Below are 18846 nucleotides of genomic sequence, written 5' to 3' on the forward strand. Positions count from 1 at the left end.
AACGCCAGGACTCCAGATGTGGGAGGGATGATAGGAACCAGCAAAAGAGATGGTGAGGACAGACACCCAGCTGTGGCTCCCACAAAGACTTCAGCAGCACCCGTTCCCACTGCTGTTGTCCCCACAGGCCACTGATCAAGACCATAGTGGAGTTCCAAATGAGCACCGAGGTCCAAGCCCTCATCCGGGTGGAGAGGAGCAAGAACGGCCCTGCCCGCCTGAACCTCAGTGACTGTTCCAGCAACGAGAGCACGCTGCGCCTCAGCCTGCTTCACAAGTGAGTGCTGGGCTGCGTCACACTGTAGGAGAGGCAGACCGTGGCCTCGCCCACTGCACTCATGGACAACACTGGAGGAACAGACATGTGTCCCTCTGACTCTAGAGCTGGGGCTCCTTCCAGGGCATCTAGATGCCAAAGGCAGTTCTGGGTGGCAAATGGGAGCAGCAATGGTGTCATGATACCAGCTTGGGAGGGTGGGTGTGGAAGTGGGTGTAAGGGGGAGGCAAACCCCTGCAGACAGAGCAGCCTCTCCGTCTAGGGCTCCCAGGTCACCTAGGCATGTCTAGGTGAGTCCAAACCAAGTTTACCTTCTCCTTTGACTGCCTGGGTGATGTTGGGCAAGTCACCATCCCATATCTCACTTTCCTAGTACAGGAAAGGCTGCTAATGACAGCTTCCAGGCAGCAAGCATGACCCACTCAAGAGTGTGATGTCACCTTCAGGGGACCCATCAGCTCCCTGCATCCTAATGTGTGCACAGATCTGTATAAGGACAATACCCAGGACAATGTCTGCCCTCAGCTCGGCCTCTGTCACAGCCTTGCCTAACACCTTAGGGGAACTTAAGCAAGCGCCTTCCTCCTAGGATTCCATGTCACTTCTATAAAGCAGGGACAATCCTCTCTTTTTTTTTTTTTTTTTTTGTTTTGTTTTGTTCTTTTTTTTTCGGAGCCGGGGACTGAACCCAGGGCCTTGTGCTTCCTAGGCAAGTGCTCTACCACTGAGCTAAATCCCCAACCCCGGGGCCAATCCTCTCTTACAAGCTCCCTAATGTCCTGCTTTCCTCTGCCAAAGGCTCTCCTTCGTGGTCAACTCCTTGGCAAAGAACGTTATGAATCTCCTGATGCCAGCCCTGCCCCAAATAGTGAAAAGCCACGTGAGTAAAAACCAGGCCTCTGGCCTGTGGAGATACCACCCCCTGTAGGACTGGGGTGGAACTGCAAGCCAGTACCATTTGAGTTCTGTCTCCTTGGGTGGGATCCTTCTGGAACTGAATAATTCCTTCAACAAAGCAAGGAACCACTGAGCCAATAAACTGAGCCACTGACCCAGCGAGATCATTGAGGTCAAGGTAGCATGAAAGCCAAAAATTCAGGAGGTCTTGATCATGTGCTGGTCAAGATTTTAACACTTGTCTCTAAAAGGGTTGAGGGAGGGAGCCCTACCTGTAGCTTTTGCTGACTTCCCAGTTATAAATCCCACCTTCGAGCTGACTTTTGTCTACTAAAGTGACGTCATGGAGCAGAACTGGAAGAAAGTACACAGCAGCGTGCTCCTCTGTAATATTCCCACCCGACAGACAGTAGACAGACAGTGTCTCAAGAGACAGACAGTAGTGGATACAGAGCAAAATACCTAGGAAAGAACGGGTTGTCTGCCTTTATTAAATGTATTTTACTACGTTTTATGTAAGTATATATACTGTGATTTCAAAAGCCAAGCCAGACATGCCCGAACATCGCGCACTTTGTCCTGAAATGCTGTCATAAGCAGGCTGTGGCATGCTCAGCCATCCAGCTGTGGTCCATAAACACTGCAGCCCACTGGATCCAGCTGTGTTTACTTCTTCTGAGTCAGTCAATTCAGCCTTTCTGAGAAGACAGAACCCAGGGCTTCACCCCTACTAGGCAAGTGTTCTACAGCAGAAGACACTTGTAAACCCAGTGACTCTCATTTTATCTGCCCTTAATATGTCACGGGTAAACTCAAATGTTATGAGTGGATTTATCCATATTAATCAGTGATTTCCATTGTAAATTCAAGACACTTTAGCCAGGCAGTGGTGACGCACCCTTTAGTCCCAGCACTTGGGAGGCAGAGACAGGCAGATCTCTGAGTTCAAGGCCAGCCTGTTCTACAGAGTGAGTTCCATGACAGCTAGGGATACACAGAGAAACCCTGTCTCAAATTATCAAAAACCTGAGGGCTAAGGATATAACTCAGTGATAAGGCACTTTCTTAGCATACAAGGTACAGCACCACCAAAAGATGAACAAAGAAGAAATCCTAAGTGAGATTTTATTTTATTATAAAGACCTACTTTATTCTTAGTCATATATATATATATATATATATATATATATATATATATATATGGATGGGTATGAGAGAAGGAGTATATTCTACATGCATGGATGCCCACCAAGGCCAGAAGTACCTGACTTCTGAAGCTGGAATTGCAGGCAGGTTTGGGCTCCGTGGAGAGGGTGCTGTGAGTTGAGCTTGGGTCCTATGGAAGAGTGACACACACTCAGCTGCTGAGTCATCTCTCTAACCCCTGGATCTTATATTTTATAGGACTAATTTAAGAAATAATATTCACTAGTCTGGAATAAGCTCTAATCCCAGCTCCTTGGGAGGCTAAGAAAGGAGGGTCACAGTTCAAGGTGTGCCTGGGCTACTGAGCAAGTTCAAGGCCAGCCTGCACAACTTGGCAAGGTTCCTCCTCAAAATAAAAAGTAAACCAAAAGAGCAGGAGACGTAATGTAGCTCAGTAGTAAAGCCTGGGATCAATCCTCAGTGAGGAGGGAAGGAAGGGAGGAAGGAAGGAACAAACGAAGGAAGAAGGAATAAAGAAAGAAGGAAGGGAGGGAGGGAGGGAGGGAGGGAGGGAGAGAAGGAGGGAGGGAAGAAGGAAGGAAGGAAGGAAAGAAGGAAGGAAGGAAGGAAAGAAGGAAGGAAGGAAGAAGGAAGGAAAAAGGAGTAAGGAAAGAAGGGAGGAAGGGAGGAAGGAAGGAAAGAAGGAAGGAAGGAAGGGAGGAAGGGAGGAAGGAAGGAAAGAAGGAAGGAAGGAAGGAAGGAAGGAAGGGAGGGAGGGAGGGAGGGAAGAAGGGAGGAAGGAAGGAAGGAAGGAAGGAAGGAAGGAAGGAAGGAAGGGAGGAAGGAAGGGAGGGAGGAAGGAAGGAAGGGAGGGAGGAAGGAAGGAAGGGAGGAAGGGAGGGAGGGAGGGAGGAAGGAAGGAAAGAAGGAGGGAAGGGAGGGAGGGAGGGAGGGAGGGAGGAAGGAAGGAAGGAAGGAAGGAAGGGAGGGAGGGAGGGAGGGAGGGAGGAAGGAAGGAAGGGAAGGGAAGGGGAAGGAAAGGAGGTTAGTTCCTGGTTCTTCTTGGAAGAGGAAATGTCAGGAGACAGAGGGGGAAAGTAGACATATGTAACTTCCAGTCATTATTATTAGACCTTTAACCCCTGGACATTAGCAGAGGTACATGCATATCCACAAGGGAGACGGAAAGAAATCGCCTTGTTAAATGATCTTTTCTTAATGCCGTGAGTATGCTGTGGCAGAAACATAGACAAAGAATACGTGTCTTTCTACAATGTCAGGATTGTCTGGATAACAATAAAACTCACAGGGCCATGGGTTTCAATGGCAACAATTTGTCAGACCTTGGTCATCTGGCCCAGGGGAATGTAGGTTCTTTTATTCCAATTTTTTAGAGCAGGGCACACTCTCAACACTTACATGAGAATGTTGCAGGCATCGGAGACAGGACTGGCCTTGAATCTCTGATCCTCCTGCCTCCATAGCCCAAGGCATGTGACGAGATAACCAGCAGGTTTTAAATTTTTTATTTTTCTTTTTAAAGACCGAGTTTCTTGAAGTAGGGCCCAGGTGCAAATATTTTCAAAAATTTAGTCAGATTTGTATTTGAATAGAAGAAAAAAAAATTCCCAGCAGAAGAAATGGCATGAACTTGGAATTCTGAGTTAATTCTAACCTGTGTGTTTGCACGGTCACTTGAGGCAGGTTGCAGTGGTCACAGTTGTGGGTCACAGGGTATGAAGGTCACATGCAGAACAGTCAGGAAAGAAGCTCACTGGGGAAGTAAAGGAGCCCTTTTCCATGTAGACATGACTCATCCAGTCTGTCAGATGTGACTCATCCAGTCCATCAGGACATGCCTGACTCATCCAGTCTGTCAGGACGTGACTCATCCAGTGTGTCAGGACGTGACTCACCCAGTCTGTCAGGACATGACTCACCCAGTCTGTCAGGACATGACTCATCCAGTGTGTCAGGATGTGACTCATCCAGTGTGTCAGGACGTGACTCATCCAGTGTGTCAGGACATGACTCATCCAGTGTGTCAGGACATGACTCATCCAGTGTGTCAGGACGTGACTCATCCAGTGTGTCAGGATGTGACTCATCCAGTCTGTCAGGACATGACTCATCCAGTCTGTCAGGGCGTGACTCATCCAGTCTGTCAGGACATGGCTCATCAGGACTATCTGAAGGCTCTAAAATGTGATGTCCCATCCCGTCCTAGATTCAAAATCAACGGGCCTGGTGGGATCCCTTTAATACGTTGAAGGGAGTGAAGAATGGGGAGTTGGGGGAGAGGGGGAGCTGCCCCTCTATTCCTTCTCCTCTCTGGGTCATGGGTTGGGAAAGCCAACGGAAGCAAGGAAACATTGTTCCTAAGAAAAGTTAGCATTTCTCAAAACGCACTGCCATCACACAAAAATACTGAAGGGGATGGCCAGCTAGATGGCCCTTCCATTAGAGCAGTCAAAAGCCTGTAGGTCCTAAAGACAGCAAGGTAAACGCTTACTCCTGCCTCCCAGCCCCCTTTCAGCAGAGACACTAAATCCACACTGCTGACTCTGGGAGCTACTGATATATTTTTGTGGGGCTGGGCTGCCGGGTGAGATATTTAGCAGCATCTTTGGCCTCCATCCACTAGATGTCAGTATCGCTCGTCTGCCACATTAGGATAACAAAAAAAATGTCTTGCCAGAGACCAAAATCTTCCCAGGTTGACAGAGAACTCCTTGATGGCACAGGACTGTCTGTTGGGGCTGGAAACTCACCAAAGATACAGAGACTGCTTAGCACTGGGTGGGACGGCCCAGCTGCCCTTCTGTTCTAGAGTCTGACATGGAGGGAGCTGGTTTTGTGGAATGAATAAGTGAATTCTTGGCTTCCTCTAAGGAAGTTATGGGCTCCTTTGAGCACTTGTGAGTAGCTGGTAGGCACAGTTTGGACACAAGGCAAAGGGCAAACGGTTGGCAAAAGACCTTAGGACAGTTGTGGACGCCGACAGCAAGGTGGGATGGAGATGGGCAAATCTGTGCGTCCTCTAAGAGGACAGCAGGCCCGGGAGGCAGTGGGCGAGGGGCTGGCTCTTCACTAAGAACCCTGACTCTGTGTTCTTGCAGCTGTGCCCTGTGATCCAGCAGGCCTTTGATGACATGTACGAAGACTTCCTGAGGCTGACCACAGGTAAGGGCTCTGCTATCTGCACTGCCTTTCCCTTGACTGCAGGCTTAGCCTTCAGGCCCCACCTTTACCCAGGAGAGACCACCCTCTCAGGTCTGATCAGCACCTTGGGCCAGCACAGGTGAGCGGGCTAAGCCCTGTCCAGGTACTGCAGCTTCAACTTCATGAGCACCTTTTATGTGCAAGTCAGTGGTTCTCAGCCTTCCTAATGCTACGACACTTTACTACGGTTCCTCATGTGGTGACCCCCAACCATGGAAAGGCCATTACTACCTCCTAACTGTAACTTTGCTACTGTTATTAAGCATAATGTAAATTTCTGTGTTTTCTGATGTCTTAGGCAACCCCTGTAAAGGTTTAGATCAACCCCAAGGGGTTGACCCACAAGCTGAAAACCACTGCTCTACTTGAGGCTCAAATACCCAGGTCGGGCTGGGTTAATACCCAGCTCTACCGCTGATTGGCTCCTTGATGTTGGGGGAGTCAATCGACCTCCTGGTCCCCAGTTCCCTCATCTGTAAAGTGAGGCTTACTGCCTCCCAACCTCAGAGGATTATAGTCAACATTTAAAGGTTATAGAAAAGTTCTGGGCATATAGGAGATATTCTGCCTGACACAGAGTTGCTTAAAAATAAATGCAAGCTAGGTGGACAGGCAGATGGACAGACAGATGGGTGGGTGATAGACTGACTATTGTGTGATTCTGAGAGGAGGGGGAAAGGGCAGAGGTGAGCTGTATGTGCAGAGCAAATGTCATTTCCCCTTCCCTGACACTAACAAACAGAAGACATGGACTTCTGTGTTGAGCCTTGTCAATTGATCCTGCTCAACCCCCTCATAATAGAAATCAACAAAGGGGAAGAGCCCATGTTATGATTTAAAATCTAAAGAAGCACATCAAAGGGTAGCCATAGCAGCATGGGAAGAGAAGAACTAACAACTGAGCTCCTATTGCATATGAGGGCTAAATCCAGGGCTGGGCACTGTAAATTCACCATCTCACTTCCTCAGTGCACTCAGTCATCCAACTGCACACATAGGGAAACTGAGGCACGTGGTATATGCCACCTCCGAGCTCACATGTGTGTGTGTGCATGCATGTGAGAGAGACAGAGAGACAGACAGACACACACACACACACACACAGAGAGAGAGAGAGAGAGAGAGAGAGAGAGAGAGAGAGAGAGAAACAGATCAGATCGAAGGCTAAAAGACACTAATGCTATGGGAATCCCTAAGTCTATCTAGCTGCTCTGTTCTCAGTGACAGGGGCTGGAGCAGGACAGGGACAGGCCATACACTCATTCTCCACCCAACATCTGGGCAGATGAGATGTCTCTACCAACCGTCCACCAAGTAAAGGGAAACCAAGGCAAACACAGATGATGGGCGAACTAATGAGTGCACACCAGAGTTGGATCCCAGCCCCTGCCTGCCTTGAGGAGTGGGTTACAATGAGGTGGGGGGAAGCGCAGGCTTTAAACACCACTTCAGGTTTGGCATAGAAGTGCATGTGTTCCGGTTATACACGTAACCGTCTAGCTCTGTACGGGTGTTTTGAATGACCCTTGCAATGATTGCCATGGTTACCACCAACAGCATCATTTCTCCTGACTCTGGCAGTGCCCCTAACTGCCAGAAAGAAGAAGTGGTAGGAAATCACCCCACCCGACCGCACCCTCCACCCTCACAACCTTTCTTCTTGCCCTGAGTAGCACCCATTGCCCTCAGCCCTGGAGCCCTGGAGTTTGACCTTCTGTCTCCTGCCATCCAGGACAGTAACATCCTGTTCAACCTGAAGGTGAGTGTCCGGACCTCAGAGCAAACTGGGGACATAGGTTAGGGAACAGCTCTTTTTCTGTGACCACCCAGGGACCAACATCTACACATCATCAGGGCATGTAGTCAATGGCATCCTATGAAAGCCAGCAGGTAGAACATTATGTCTCCCTAGGGTCTGTGTGTGCATGGGTCCCTGGGTCTTTCTCTCAGTAAGCTCATGCTCAATCCCAAACTTCTGATGACACTGCAACATGGGCTCAGGACAGAGGCATCCTCAAGGAATACACAGCTCTAACTCCCAGACTTATGGCTCCCTGGCTGTGTAGCTCTAGGCAGGTTTCTCCTCTCTGTCTCCATGGCTGTGGTTATAGTTAGGAGACAATGAGATGAGACTGCACTGGCTTCCCAGACAGGGGATGCTTTGTAACAACGGACTTCTGTAAAACTCCCACACTGCACATCCCGTGCATGGTGCGAGTCCCAGACAGGTTCTCAAGAGTCTTGGAAACCACAGCATGAGATGGCTCCATCTGCTCTTTTACAGCTTGAATCCTCCCTTCACCCAAAGGGCTTAAGCCGTTGAAACCTAAGTGAAAAGCAGGCATTCTGGTTACAAGCTAGGCACAGGTAGCATGCGGCCACAGTCCTGGGTGCTCTGAAGATGGGAGGCAAAAGGCTCGTTTGAGCTCAGGCATTAGGGGCCAGTCCGGGGAAGCATAAGGATATACCATCTCTTTAAACGTGAGACAGAAGGACAGAGGGAAGGATGGAAGAAGAAATAGGGACAGGGAAGAAGGGAGGGTAGAGGACTAAGGGACTCAGGAGGGGGGCTGCCAGGTCCCTGACAAGCCATTGTTTTCATCAATCTCAACTTCCTGACACGAATGCAAAGATGGGAAACAGGCAGAATGGTACCTGCCTTAGTCTATTTTGTGTTGCCAGAACACAGTACCTGAGTGATTTGTAAACATTAGAAGTTGACTAGGTTTGAGGTCCTGGAAGCCAGAAATCCAAGAATATGATGCATCTTCTGGTGCAGGCCTCCATGCTGCATCAGCCTGTGGTGGAAGACACAAGAGTTGGGGAGGGCAAGAGCAAGGGCAGCCAGGAGTGGAGCTTAGTTTCACAATGGTCAACTCCCACCTCCAGTAGCTAGGCCACTCCTATAACAACACTAACCGTTGATCAAGGCCCAGTCACCTCCTGAAGGAGGTCTCTTAACCCTGTTGTACTGGGACAAGGTTTCCATCATGGGAACTTTGGGAGACACCTTCCCCTCAGCCCGGTTGTTTCCTTCCAGTTGATAACAGGCTACAGTGTGTTACCAAGGTCCTCAAACAGTGCCTTGCTCTTTGCCTCTTCAGGCCAAGCTGCTGGACTCACAGGCAAGGGTAACCAACTGGTTCAACGGCTCTGCGACTCCTCTGATGGAGACCACCCCAGACAGGGCCCCTTTCAGCCTGACTGTGAGGCAGGACCTAGTGAATGCCATTGTGACCACCCTGATCCCCCAGGAGGAGCTTGTAATCCTGCTCAGATTCGTGGTAAGCCACACTGTGGTGGTAGGATGACTTTCCCCCCATGCCATCTGCCCACCAAAAGGAGACCTGAGGTGGGAATTCCCAGTAATGATCAGCTCTGCCTGATTCTGAGGTTCAATGCTAGAGCCAAAGGCTTCCCTGAACACCCACCTTGGGCCCTGGTTCTGCCTTCAGAGACCAGATGTATCTGTATCCTCCTCCAAATATCCTGGGGGAGCTTCAGGGCACTCTGGATACTGAGGAACTCAGAGATGGTGCCTGTACCCCAATATCACAGACCATTAACTGATCAGGGTCCTCATTTCTCCTGAGCCTGGGTGCCAACACATACTCTGATCCTATTACTGAAGCATGATTAGTGCAATTGACTCACAGCCCTTGCCCTCCAGATTCCTGATGTGGCCCGCCAGTTACAGATGGACATCAAGGAGATCAATGCAGAGGTGAGTCTGTTTGCCCCCTGGAGCCTGCTAGGTGTTTGCCGACTCTGTCCATGGGTCTCTGCAGGATGGAATGGATGTGGGCTCCTCTTTTCTTTCCCACTATGGGGACTAGGACTCCTAGAAGCCCAGAGACTTCTTCAGTCAAGCAGAGAAGCTTGAAATTGATGATTTCTGGGTGACAAGCCATTTCCTGGGCAGTCCCCTGCCCCAGACGAAAGGGTTGGGTCAGAGTAGAACAGCAATCACATGCAGTTTGGAGAAATGCAGGGAAAGGCAGACAAGGGATTGGAGCTGGGTGATGGGGGCAACTCTAAGCCCTGCTTCAGGCTACGAAACCAGAGAACATCCCCGAAGGGAAGTGGTACTCCACACAGGAAGTGTGAGTGGGAAGGACAGAGGCTGGAGTACCAAGAAACACCACAGGAGACACAAAGGACCTCTGCGCTGTGATCGGATGTGTGTGATGTCTTTCCAGGCAGCCAACAAGTTGGGGCCCACCCAGATGTTGAAGATCTTCACTCACAGCACCCCCCATATTGTGCTGAATGAGGGCGGTGCCATGGCAGCCCAAAGTGTTGTACTGGAAGTGTTCCCCACCAATACAGATGTCCGACCCTTCTTCTCTCTCGGCATTGTGAGTTTAAGTGTCTGTGGCTCGGGACAAAGACTGGAGGTTGCCCTGTTCATTATTATGAACTGGGGTATCACCCAGTAGTGTGGGGAGGAGGGGAAGTGATGAACCAAGAGTCAAAAACTTTGGGGATCTATCAGCTAGTCACTAACACCAGCAGCCCCTAGGGATAGAGGGACCATAACACCCATCAAGGCAGCTACCTTCCAGCTAGGGGCATTTTCTAGAGAATGAGCAATATTCAGCAGCTGAGAGGCAGCCCCACGCCCTGGAAGGAAGGGATGGGTCAGCATAGGACAGCAAGCACATGCAGCTAAGAGAAATGCAGAGGAAGGCAGAGAAGACTAGAGAAGGGTCCAGTCATAGGTAGGCTCTGAGTAGCGAGGCAAACCAGGCTTACCCTAAGGGGCAAGCAGTACCTGTGAGTAGGAGGGGCTGACTCCTCCTTAGAGCGGTGTCTCTGTGGGCGGCTCTGCACCACAGCACTTCAGGGCTGCCTTTCACACACTACAGACTTATTGGTACCTCCCAGAGAGCTCATCTTGGCATTCTGGCCTCGAAGTGAAAGACAGTGGGAGCCTACTTCCCAGACCAACCATACTCCCTGATGACCACTCCATGGCCAATGGGAGGCACTGCGGGAGAAATTGGTTCTCTTGGCTCCACTGCAATGGGGCTCCACACTCAGCCCCCTGCGTCGAGCTGATGCAAGTCTTCAGCTCTGAATGGCAAACCTGACTTAGCCTCTGAGCTTTGTGATCCTACTCACAATACTCAAGACTTACCAGAGCTGCTGGCCTCCTCTGCCCTTCAGTCACTTCCCGGGGACTGATAGGACCCAATCAAGGAGTGGTAGGGCTTATTGAAGAAGACGCTTGAACTGCCTGAGACACCGAAGCAGGCAGTGCGCTGACTGTTGGCAGTGTCATCCCCAAGCCTTCAGTGGCACCTGTGAAACAGGGGCTAGGGCATGGAAAGTGAGGTCAGAGAGGTCAAACTTTTCCCAAGGTCACAGAGCCAGTAGCCCAGATCACCTTGACTCCAGTCTTCCCTGTATAACCCTCCCTCTAGATGCAGTTTCTCTTATTTTAAAACGGGGCCTGGGCTGTCTTGTTGCAGGAAGCCAGTTATGAAGCTCAGTTTTTCATAGCAGAAAACCGACTTATGCTCAACTTCAATAACGTCAGGTAAGCTGCTGAGCTGCCCAGTGCTATGGGTTTCTCTAATCCACCACCAGGGGGCACCAGAGAGGGCTGATGGCAGAAGGCTTCCTTGCCAGGTCTGGCCTGCCTTAAGGGTTGAATTCCAAATGGAAAATAAAGGGACTCTACAGGAGCCACAGAGCAAGCTAATCCCACCACTGGGCTGGCCACCACTGGGCTGGCCACCACTGGACTGGCCTGCATGCACCACCCCAGGCTTCAAACAACCCATTCTGAAATTTTTCAAAACAAAACCAGTAACAGCCTAGATACTAAACCCTTGGGGCCCAGCAATGAAGTGACCTCTCTGCCCCTGCCAGTCCTGCAAAGTCTACCACCTTCTGTCCCAGAATGAGCTCAGGGACTCCAACTGGAGACTCTGGCAATAAAGTTAGGCTCAGGGGAACATTCTGACCAGCCCATATGGGGTGAGATAATAGCTAGGTGTCAGATGATAGATGATGGATGATAGATAGATAGATAGATAGATAGATAGATAGATAGATAGATAGATAGATAGATAGATAGATAGATAGACAGACAGACAGACAGACAGACAGACAGACAGACAGACAGATAGAAGATAAGACAGAGCAAGAGAGGGAGAGGGGGAGAGCAGAAATATAAAATCAAACAATCCTGTCACCCAGGCTGGCATTTCTATACAAGTGGTTGAATGGGAATTAGGGGCACCGCTCCCAGAAAGGACTGGAGCTAACTAGTACAGCAAACCTCCCCCATTCCTGGGTGATTTTCTGTCTTAGTCCTTCTGGCCACCATCTAGCCTCTTTAGAATGTGAACGCCATGAAGCAAAGACTTTCCCTGCTTCACCATTGTCACGTGAAAGCCTGCCTGTGCCTTGCCCATAGCAGGTCCTCAATAAACCAACAGTTATTGACAAGAGATTCCAAGGGACCACTCTCATGGGCTTCTTCTGTTACAGTATCGAGCGCATCAAGCTGATGATCTCGGATATCAAACTGTTCGATGTAAGTATCAACAGATCATCTCTAAGGGAACTGGGGCCAGAACGGGCCATTCTAAAATGAGACATGCCCCAGGATTTGCTTTGAAAGACCTATCATGGGAAATCCTGGGCTGGGCTGGTGGGCTCCTCATGGCCCTCCAAAGCCTAGCCTGCCGGCTCCCGTTTCTACTGAGCACCCACTATACGCAGATATAGCTGAGAACACCAACCGTGTATAAATGTGCACCACACTCTCTACTATAAAACAAAGCCCTCTACTGACCCCGGCAGTCTCTCTCCTCTGGTCCTCGGTGTCCCACGTCCCTAGGCTGAACCAGAGTGCTCAGCTGGGCTGGCTCTTGTCTCCAGCTTTGGGGTTTCCTTCGTTTTGTTTTATTTTGTTGTTGTTGTTGTTGCTGCTGCTGCTGCTGTTGCTGTTGTATTGTGTTGTTGTTGTTGTTGCTGCTGCTGTTGTTGTATTGTGTTGTTGTTGTTGCTGCTGCTGCTGCTGTTGCTGTCATATTGTGTTGTTGCTGTTGTTGTTGCTGCTGCTGTTGTTGTTGCTGTCATATTGTGTTGTTGCTGTTGTTGTTGCTGCTGCTGTTGTTGCTGTTGTATTGTGTTGCTGCTGCTGCTGCTGTTGTTGCTGTTGTTGTTGCTGCTGCTGTTGTTGTTGCTGTCGTATGTGTTGTTGCTGTTGTTGTTGCTGCTGCTGCTGTTGTTGCTGTCGTATTGTGTTGTTGCTGTTGTTGTTGCTGTTGTTGTTGCTGCTGCTGCTGTTGTTGCTGTTGTATTGTGTTGTTGCTATTGTTGTTGCTATTGTTGTTGCTGTTGTTGTTGTTGTTGTTGCTGTTGTTGTTGCTGCTGTTGTTGTTTTGTGTTGTTGCTGTTGTAGGTTGTGGGATTCGTTTGTTGTTTGTTTGAGGCAGGTTCTCACTATGAAGCTCTGGCTAGCCTGGAATTCACTATGTACATCAAGCTGGCCTTGAAACTCAGGTCAATCCTCCTGCCTCTGCCTTCTGGCTGCTGGGATTGTAGGTCCTCATTACCCCAGCTGACCCTCCATTGGTTTCTATGGCATTTTGTTAGGAAAGCAATAGTTTACTGCAAGATTTGTGAAAATCTGGACATCTGGACTCTCTTCAAAAGCAGAAGTCTCTTGGGTGCTTCCAGATGAAAAAGCTCCCTGAGGGTAGAGTTCTCAATGAGCCACACCCCAGAGCGGTGACGGCTTCGGCCTATAGGAGACCTGGTATTCCAACAATGACTGCTGGATGCTTTTGTCCTGGGGGTGGGGGGCAAGTCAGGAAACCAGAAATGGCCCTGAGGACCTGGCAGTCAGCCTTGTAATGGCATCCCTCTCCCTCACAGCCTGAAGTCCTGAAGGACACTCTGACCAAGATCCTTGAGTACACATTGCTGCCCAATGAGAATGGTGAGTCCCTCAGGCCTTGAGGCCCTCTCCTAGGCTGCTGAGCCTTCTGTCTTTACCCAGGATCCCTTTTATCACAGCCCACCCATCTTCTAAGCCTGGTTCAAATTCTTCCTGCTCCAGGGAGCCTTCCTAGTGACCGCCTGGAGAAGACCTCTCCTGCCTAACATCCCCTCAACAGCCTGGCCTTAGGCCAGCTCTGAAGCAGGCAGACACCAGGTTCATAGGGCCAGCTGGAACCAGATGCAAACAGACAGCTAGACCTCACTCAAGGGGCCTTAGGCAGACTGAGCTCAAGTCCCCAACCCCTCTTGCTGGCTTTGAACAAGCTCCCTGATCCTCCTGAGCCTTGGGCTCTCTCTGTGAAAAGGGTAAATAAGAGTACTTTCCTCAGAGGTGGGGAAGGAGATGGTATATGTCAGGGGTGGGGAGAGCTGCTACCCTGTGACAGCATCACCATGTGTCAGGGGTGGGGAGAGCTGGTACCTATAACATCATCACCTTTTTAATTTGCTTTACTAGAGTAGGAAATCTCAGGTGGAGAAACTTCTGCAGTGGGTGATGGGAGCCATGAATGTTCTTGAACAAGTGTTAAAGAATGTGAGGTGCACTGTGGGACAACCAGAAGCTGCTGCCAGAGGGCCAAATAGGGCTGGATGGATGCTGGAGTACAGGCCAGGCAAGCAGAAGGAAGGACCGGACCAGGTCTTGTGTGCCAGATTCCAGACTCGCCACCAGGAAGTGCAAGCGTGCCTACAATGGCCCGCCACCCTCTGACAACATTTGTTATTTCAGGCAAACTGAGGACTGGAATCCCCATGTCAATGCCCAAGGCCTTGGGGTATGAGAAAGCCATGTGGTCTGTGAGCAAGGTGAGAGGCATGTGGGAATAAAAAGCTGTCTGGGCTGGGAGTGGCCCACAGTTCGCCGCTGGCCCTGTGGTCGCCTGTCGGGTGTGGGCCACCACCTATGCAGGAATATGTCTCCTCGCTGTAATGTGTGCTGGGCGTGGCTCCTCGTGCTTCCAGCTGTAGAAACAGATAATGCTGTCCCCCTGGAAGAGCCCACATTCTAGCAAGAGGGACACCTATGTCAACTAATAAGCAGCACGAGTAAATAAGGGCTGGGAGGGAAGAGAAGGCAGGCTCGGAAGAGAAGGCAGTGGTGGAAAGGGGATGCTGGCTTTGATAGGATAGACAGGAAACTCCTCTCTGGAAAGGCATTATGTGCTGGCATCTGAAAAGCAAGATGGTGAACCCAGTGGATAGAGGGAGGAGTGTCATATCAAAGGGACCGGGAAGTCCAAAGGCTCTGAGGCAGGAAAGATGGTCAGGAGGTCTAGGGCACAAGGTGGCATCCAAGGACTGCATATCTCAAGTTACTTACGTACTCACACTCACTCACTCACACTCACACACACACACACACACACACAGAGAGAAAGAGAGAGACTCACACACTCTCTCACACACACACACTCACAGAGAGAGAGACTCACACACACTCTCTCTCTTTCTCTCTCTCTCTCTCTCACACACACACACTCAGAGAGAGAGACTCTCTCTCACACTCACACACACACACTCACAGAGAGAGAGAGACTCACACACTCTCTCACACACACACTCACACACGCACAGAGAGAGACTCTCTCTCTGTCACACACACACATACACACACACAAACACATACACACACATACACACACATACACACACATACACACACATACACACACACATACACACACATACACACACATACACACACACATACACACACACACATACACACACACATACACACACACACATACACACACACATACACACACATACACACACACATACACACACATACACACACACACACACACACACACACACACAACTGTGTGGCTAAGTGACCATTGCCTGAGCAGACCAGAGTTCCTGCTCAGTTCTCCATGCTGATGTCCCCAGTGTCTAACATGTGCTAACGGCTTAGTAAATGGTTGGTGTGAGCAGGTAACAACCCTGGCCTCCGCTAGAAAAGGGGCTGTAGCAGTGTCGGGCACTTCATACCCACTGTCAGCCCTAACAGCGATGTCCACACCAGCTCTGCTGTCAGCCTCACACCGAGCCCCAGAGGTGGGTCCTGGTATGATCTCCCCTTACAGATGGGGAAACTGACACTCGGTGGCACAAAGATATTTTTCCAAAACCACACACCTACTGGTGGCACTATTGACACCTGCCCCAATAGCCTCTTACTTTAGCCTGAACTTCTGCATGAGCCAGTCAGTAAAGTGCCCGTCTTGGTCGGCTGGCTGGTGGTCATTTATTAAGCACCTATGATGTGCAGACATTGTCCACAACAACGTACAAGGCAGAAAAAAGCCCTCTGGCTCCTCAGAACTTCAACCTAATTTAGAGGGGCAGATGCTCAGCCCTGCCCTACAGAGGCATTCTGGGCCAAGCCTGTGACCCCTGTAAGTCCCTATTCTCCCCCAAGCTGCCCATCAGGACCACTGAGCTCCTGAGCCATTTAATCGTAGAGAAATCCCCAGATCTAAGCTATGCCCCCATCTCCAAATGTCCTGCATGGCTCTGTTGTTTCCTCTGTAGCCAACAATGCCCTGGTTCTGCAGCAGGGAGACACCACACATTTGAATTATGGGAAGAGGGTGGAGAAGAAGCAGTAAGTAGATGGGAGTTAAAGCCAGTGTGTGCAAGGAGCCAGAACAACACGGGCGACAAGGGCCATGTGATTACTGCTCACCGCTACTTTGCTGAGAGCCGTGAAGAGATCAGAATACAGTCTTTTTGGTGTGCTTTATTAATTTACATTCCAAATGTTACCCTCCTTCCTGGTTCCCCCTCCAAGGGTTCTTTACCCAGTCCCGCTTCCCCTTTGCCTCTGAGAGGGTGCTCCCTCCACTTGACTCATCCACCCACACCTCACTCTCCACCCCAGTCCCCCTTCCTGAGGCATCAAGTTTCTATGGATTAGGCACATCCTCTCCACTGAGGCCAGACAAAGCACCTCTGCTGCGTATGTGCCAGGTCATAGATCAGAGCAAGTTTTATCATTACACTTAGTTTGGTTTTGATTTCTTTTTAAAGAGACGGTTGTTTAAAACTCAGGTGCCCCGGTCTCTCTGGAGACAGACAGGAATCTACTTTTTTAATATTTCTTTGCATACTACTGTGGACTGGGGACAACTGTCCTACACAGTCCAGCCACTGCACACAAATACTTTGCCTGGGCCACGGATTGCTGAAAGATATTACTGTTTACATACAAACCCTTCACTTATGGCCTTGTTATGAACTCTGCACGAGTATGTTCCCCCACCCCAGGGCTTGCATCATGGAGGACAAAAGCAGGGCAACCCCCGAAAAAGCAGGAAGTGAACCCCAAAGCAAAGGTGAAAGCTAACCAGTTCGCCTCCCCTTCAATTCCAGGGTGCCCTCAAGCTCACTCCAGCCTCCTCCTAGGACCCTGGCTCTCCTCCCTCCTGATGAAGACCTGGACAGTAGCAGCCAGCCCCGGCCAGGTCCCAGCTGGGAATGTGGAAGCCTGCCATGTAGACTATTCCCCTGCAATTAATAAACACTTGCCAGTGGCTCCTGTTGTCGGGGTGGCTTTGTCCAGCATGGGAGTCACTCCACCTCTGGCAGGCCTAGGATGTGGACAGAGACGTGAGGGTGGGGTTCAGACACCTCTGAGCCGACCTGAACAAGTCTTTGTCATATGGAGACGGCATGACCACAGAGGACTAGTAGCTGTGGTTGGGATCACCTCCCTTGGGTGGCTTACAGATCGGGAGACACACACTTTGTTGATCTTGTTGGTATGGTGGGTCATATGCTTTCTGAGCCCTGTTCTGGTGACAGACAAACAGGATGCAGCTTCTCCTAGGTGGGCTCCTGTGCCCTTTTCAATCAAGTGGGGAGAATCATGGTTCTCACGTGGCAGAGCTGGGGGGACAATCAAATGAGGCACTCAGCCAGTGGCTCTGTGACACCTCAGGGAACACCTTATCACCAAGACCTTTCCTACTCAGACACATATGACAGCCACTGTCTCCGTGGTTTCTCTGAAGCCCCAAGGTTCTGGGACAAGACAAAAGGCATCTATTCGTTAAGCCTGGGTTGTTCCCCACCCCCAGCCACAGCCTTCAGGAAGACAGGGGTAGTGTCTGGTTAAGGGACAGTACTCAGTGTCAGAGGACATTTCTTTTTTTTTTTTTCTTTTTTCTTTTTTTCGGAGCTGGGGACCGAACCCAGGGCCTTCCGCTTGCTAGGCAAGCGCTCTACCACTGAGCTAAATCCCCAACCCCCAGAGGACATTTCTGCCATACCTCTGGTCTGTAGTGCCACCTGGTCACCATAAGGCACTTTGTTCCACCCCATGTGATCACCAGATTTGAATGTTGAAACATGAAGACTCCCCTAACATAGCTATGGCCAAGGCGCCTCAGGTCCATCATCCCCTGGAGCCTCCGAGGGTGGCAGATGAAGATCCTTACTCCCTGGGCCAGGGGCAGCTCTGGGTCCAATCTGACCTCTGGCCCCCAGGCCTCCCACAGGAAGGAACTTGGGCACCCACAGCAGCTGGTCGCATCCTTGTCCCCACTGTTGTGTGGGCCATCTCCTAGATCCACTCTGCTCAAATCTAGGTATCAGCCTCCTGCTGGTACCAAGACCATTTGTTTCATGTCGGATGTCGGTAACACTAGAGGGATCGTAGAGCTCACCCGCCACCTACCTTCCCCACAGCCTATGCAACACTCTCCCCTCACCCAGCGCATGTCACTGCCTCTTCTTTCAGACTCCTTCCTCATCCACCATCCTCTGTGCTCTGCTTTCCCTGTGAAAGACAAGAAACTGTTTCTGCGCTGACCTGCATTTGACAGGACTCTGACACTGCCATCCCTGACCCAGAGACAGGGGACCCTAGAGGCAGGAGTTCTCAAATCCCACAGGCGGGGCTCTGAGCCTCTGCATCCTTCCTCAACAGAAAGGGTGAAAACTCTTCTTAAATCTGAGTCTCAGAAACAGTAGAGAGAGAATTCCAGGTTATACCTTATAAACTGCCCCTAAGTGACACCCATCTGTATGACTCTAGCTCCTCAGAAGGCTGCGACAGGAGGATTATTAGTTGGAGACCAGCCTAGGCTACATCACAAGAACACGTTTCAAAACAAGGCTTGAGCCTGGAGAGAGAGATCCATGGTGAGGACCACTGGCTGCCCTCCCAGAGGAGCTGGGTTCAGTTCCCAGAACCCACATCATGGCTCACAACTGGATCTCCAGTGCCAGGGGACCTGGTGCCTTCTTCCGGCCTAGTGTGTGCCAAGCAT

At 50.4% G+C, this 18846-nt stretch overlaps 1 protein-coding gene across 4 annotated transcripts in view; it reads left to right on the forward strand.

Moving 5' to 3' along the window:
- Positions 1-17108, forward strand: part of Bpifb1 (BPI fold containing family B, member 1) — a 33439-nt gene extending 16331 nt beyond the window's left edge. For 3 of the 4 annotated variants that reach the window (XM_087653920.1, XM_087653921.1, XM_087653919.1), the window contains exons 5-16: positions 128-277; positions 1076-1157; positions 5440-5503; positions 7216-7301; positions 8647-8826; positions 9213-9266; positions 9742-9900; positions 11017-11084; positions 12044-12089; positions 13439-13502; positions 14295-14371; positions 16946-17108. In XM_087653920.1, the coding sequence (XP_087510046.1) occupies positions 128-277; positions 1076-1157; positions 5440-5503; positions 7216-7301; positions 8647-8826; positions 9213-9266; positions 9742-9900; positions 11017-11084; positions 12044-12089; positions 13439-13502; positions 14295-14371; positions 16946-16978 (1063 nt within the window). In that variant the 3' untranslated portion in view covers positions 16979-17108. 4 annotated transcript variants of the gene reach the window in all.
- The last annotated feature ends 1738 nt before the right edge of the window (positions 17109-18846 follow it).

The sequence above is a fragment of the Rattus norvegicus genome, chromosome 3, assembly GCF_021556685.1.
Source record: "Rattus norvegicus strain SHRSP/BbbUtx chromosome 3, alternate assembly SHRSP_T2T, whole genome shotgun sequence".
Lineage (NCBI taxonomy): Eukaryota > Metazoa > Chordata > Mammalia > Rodentia > Muridae > Rattus > Rattus norvegicus.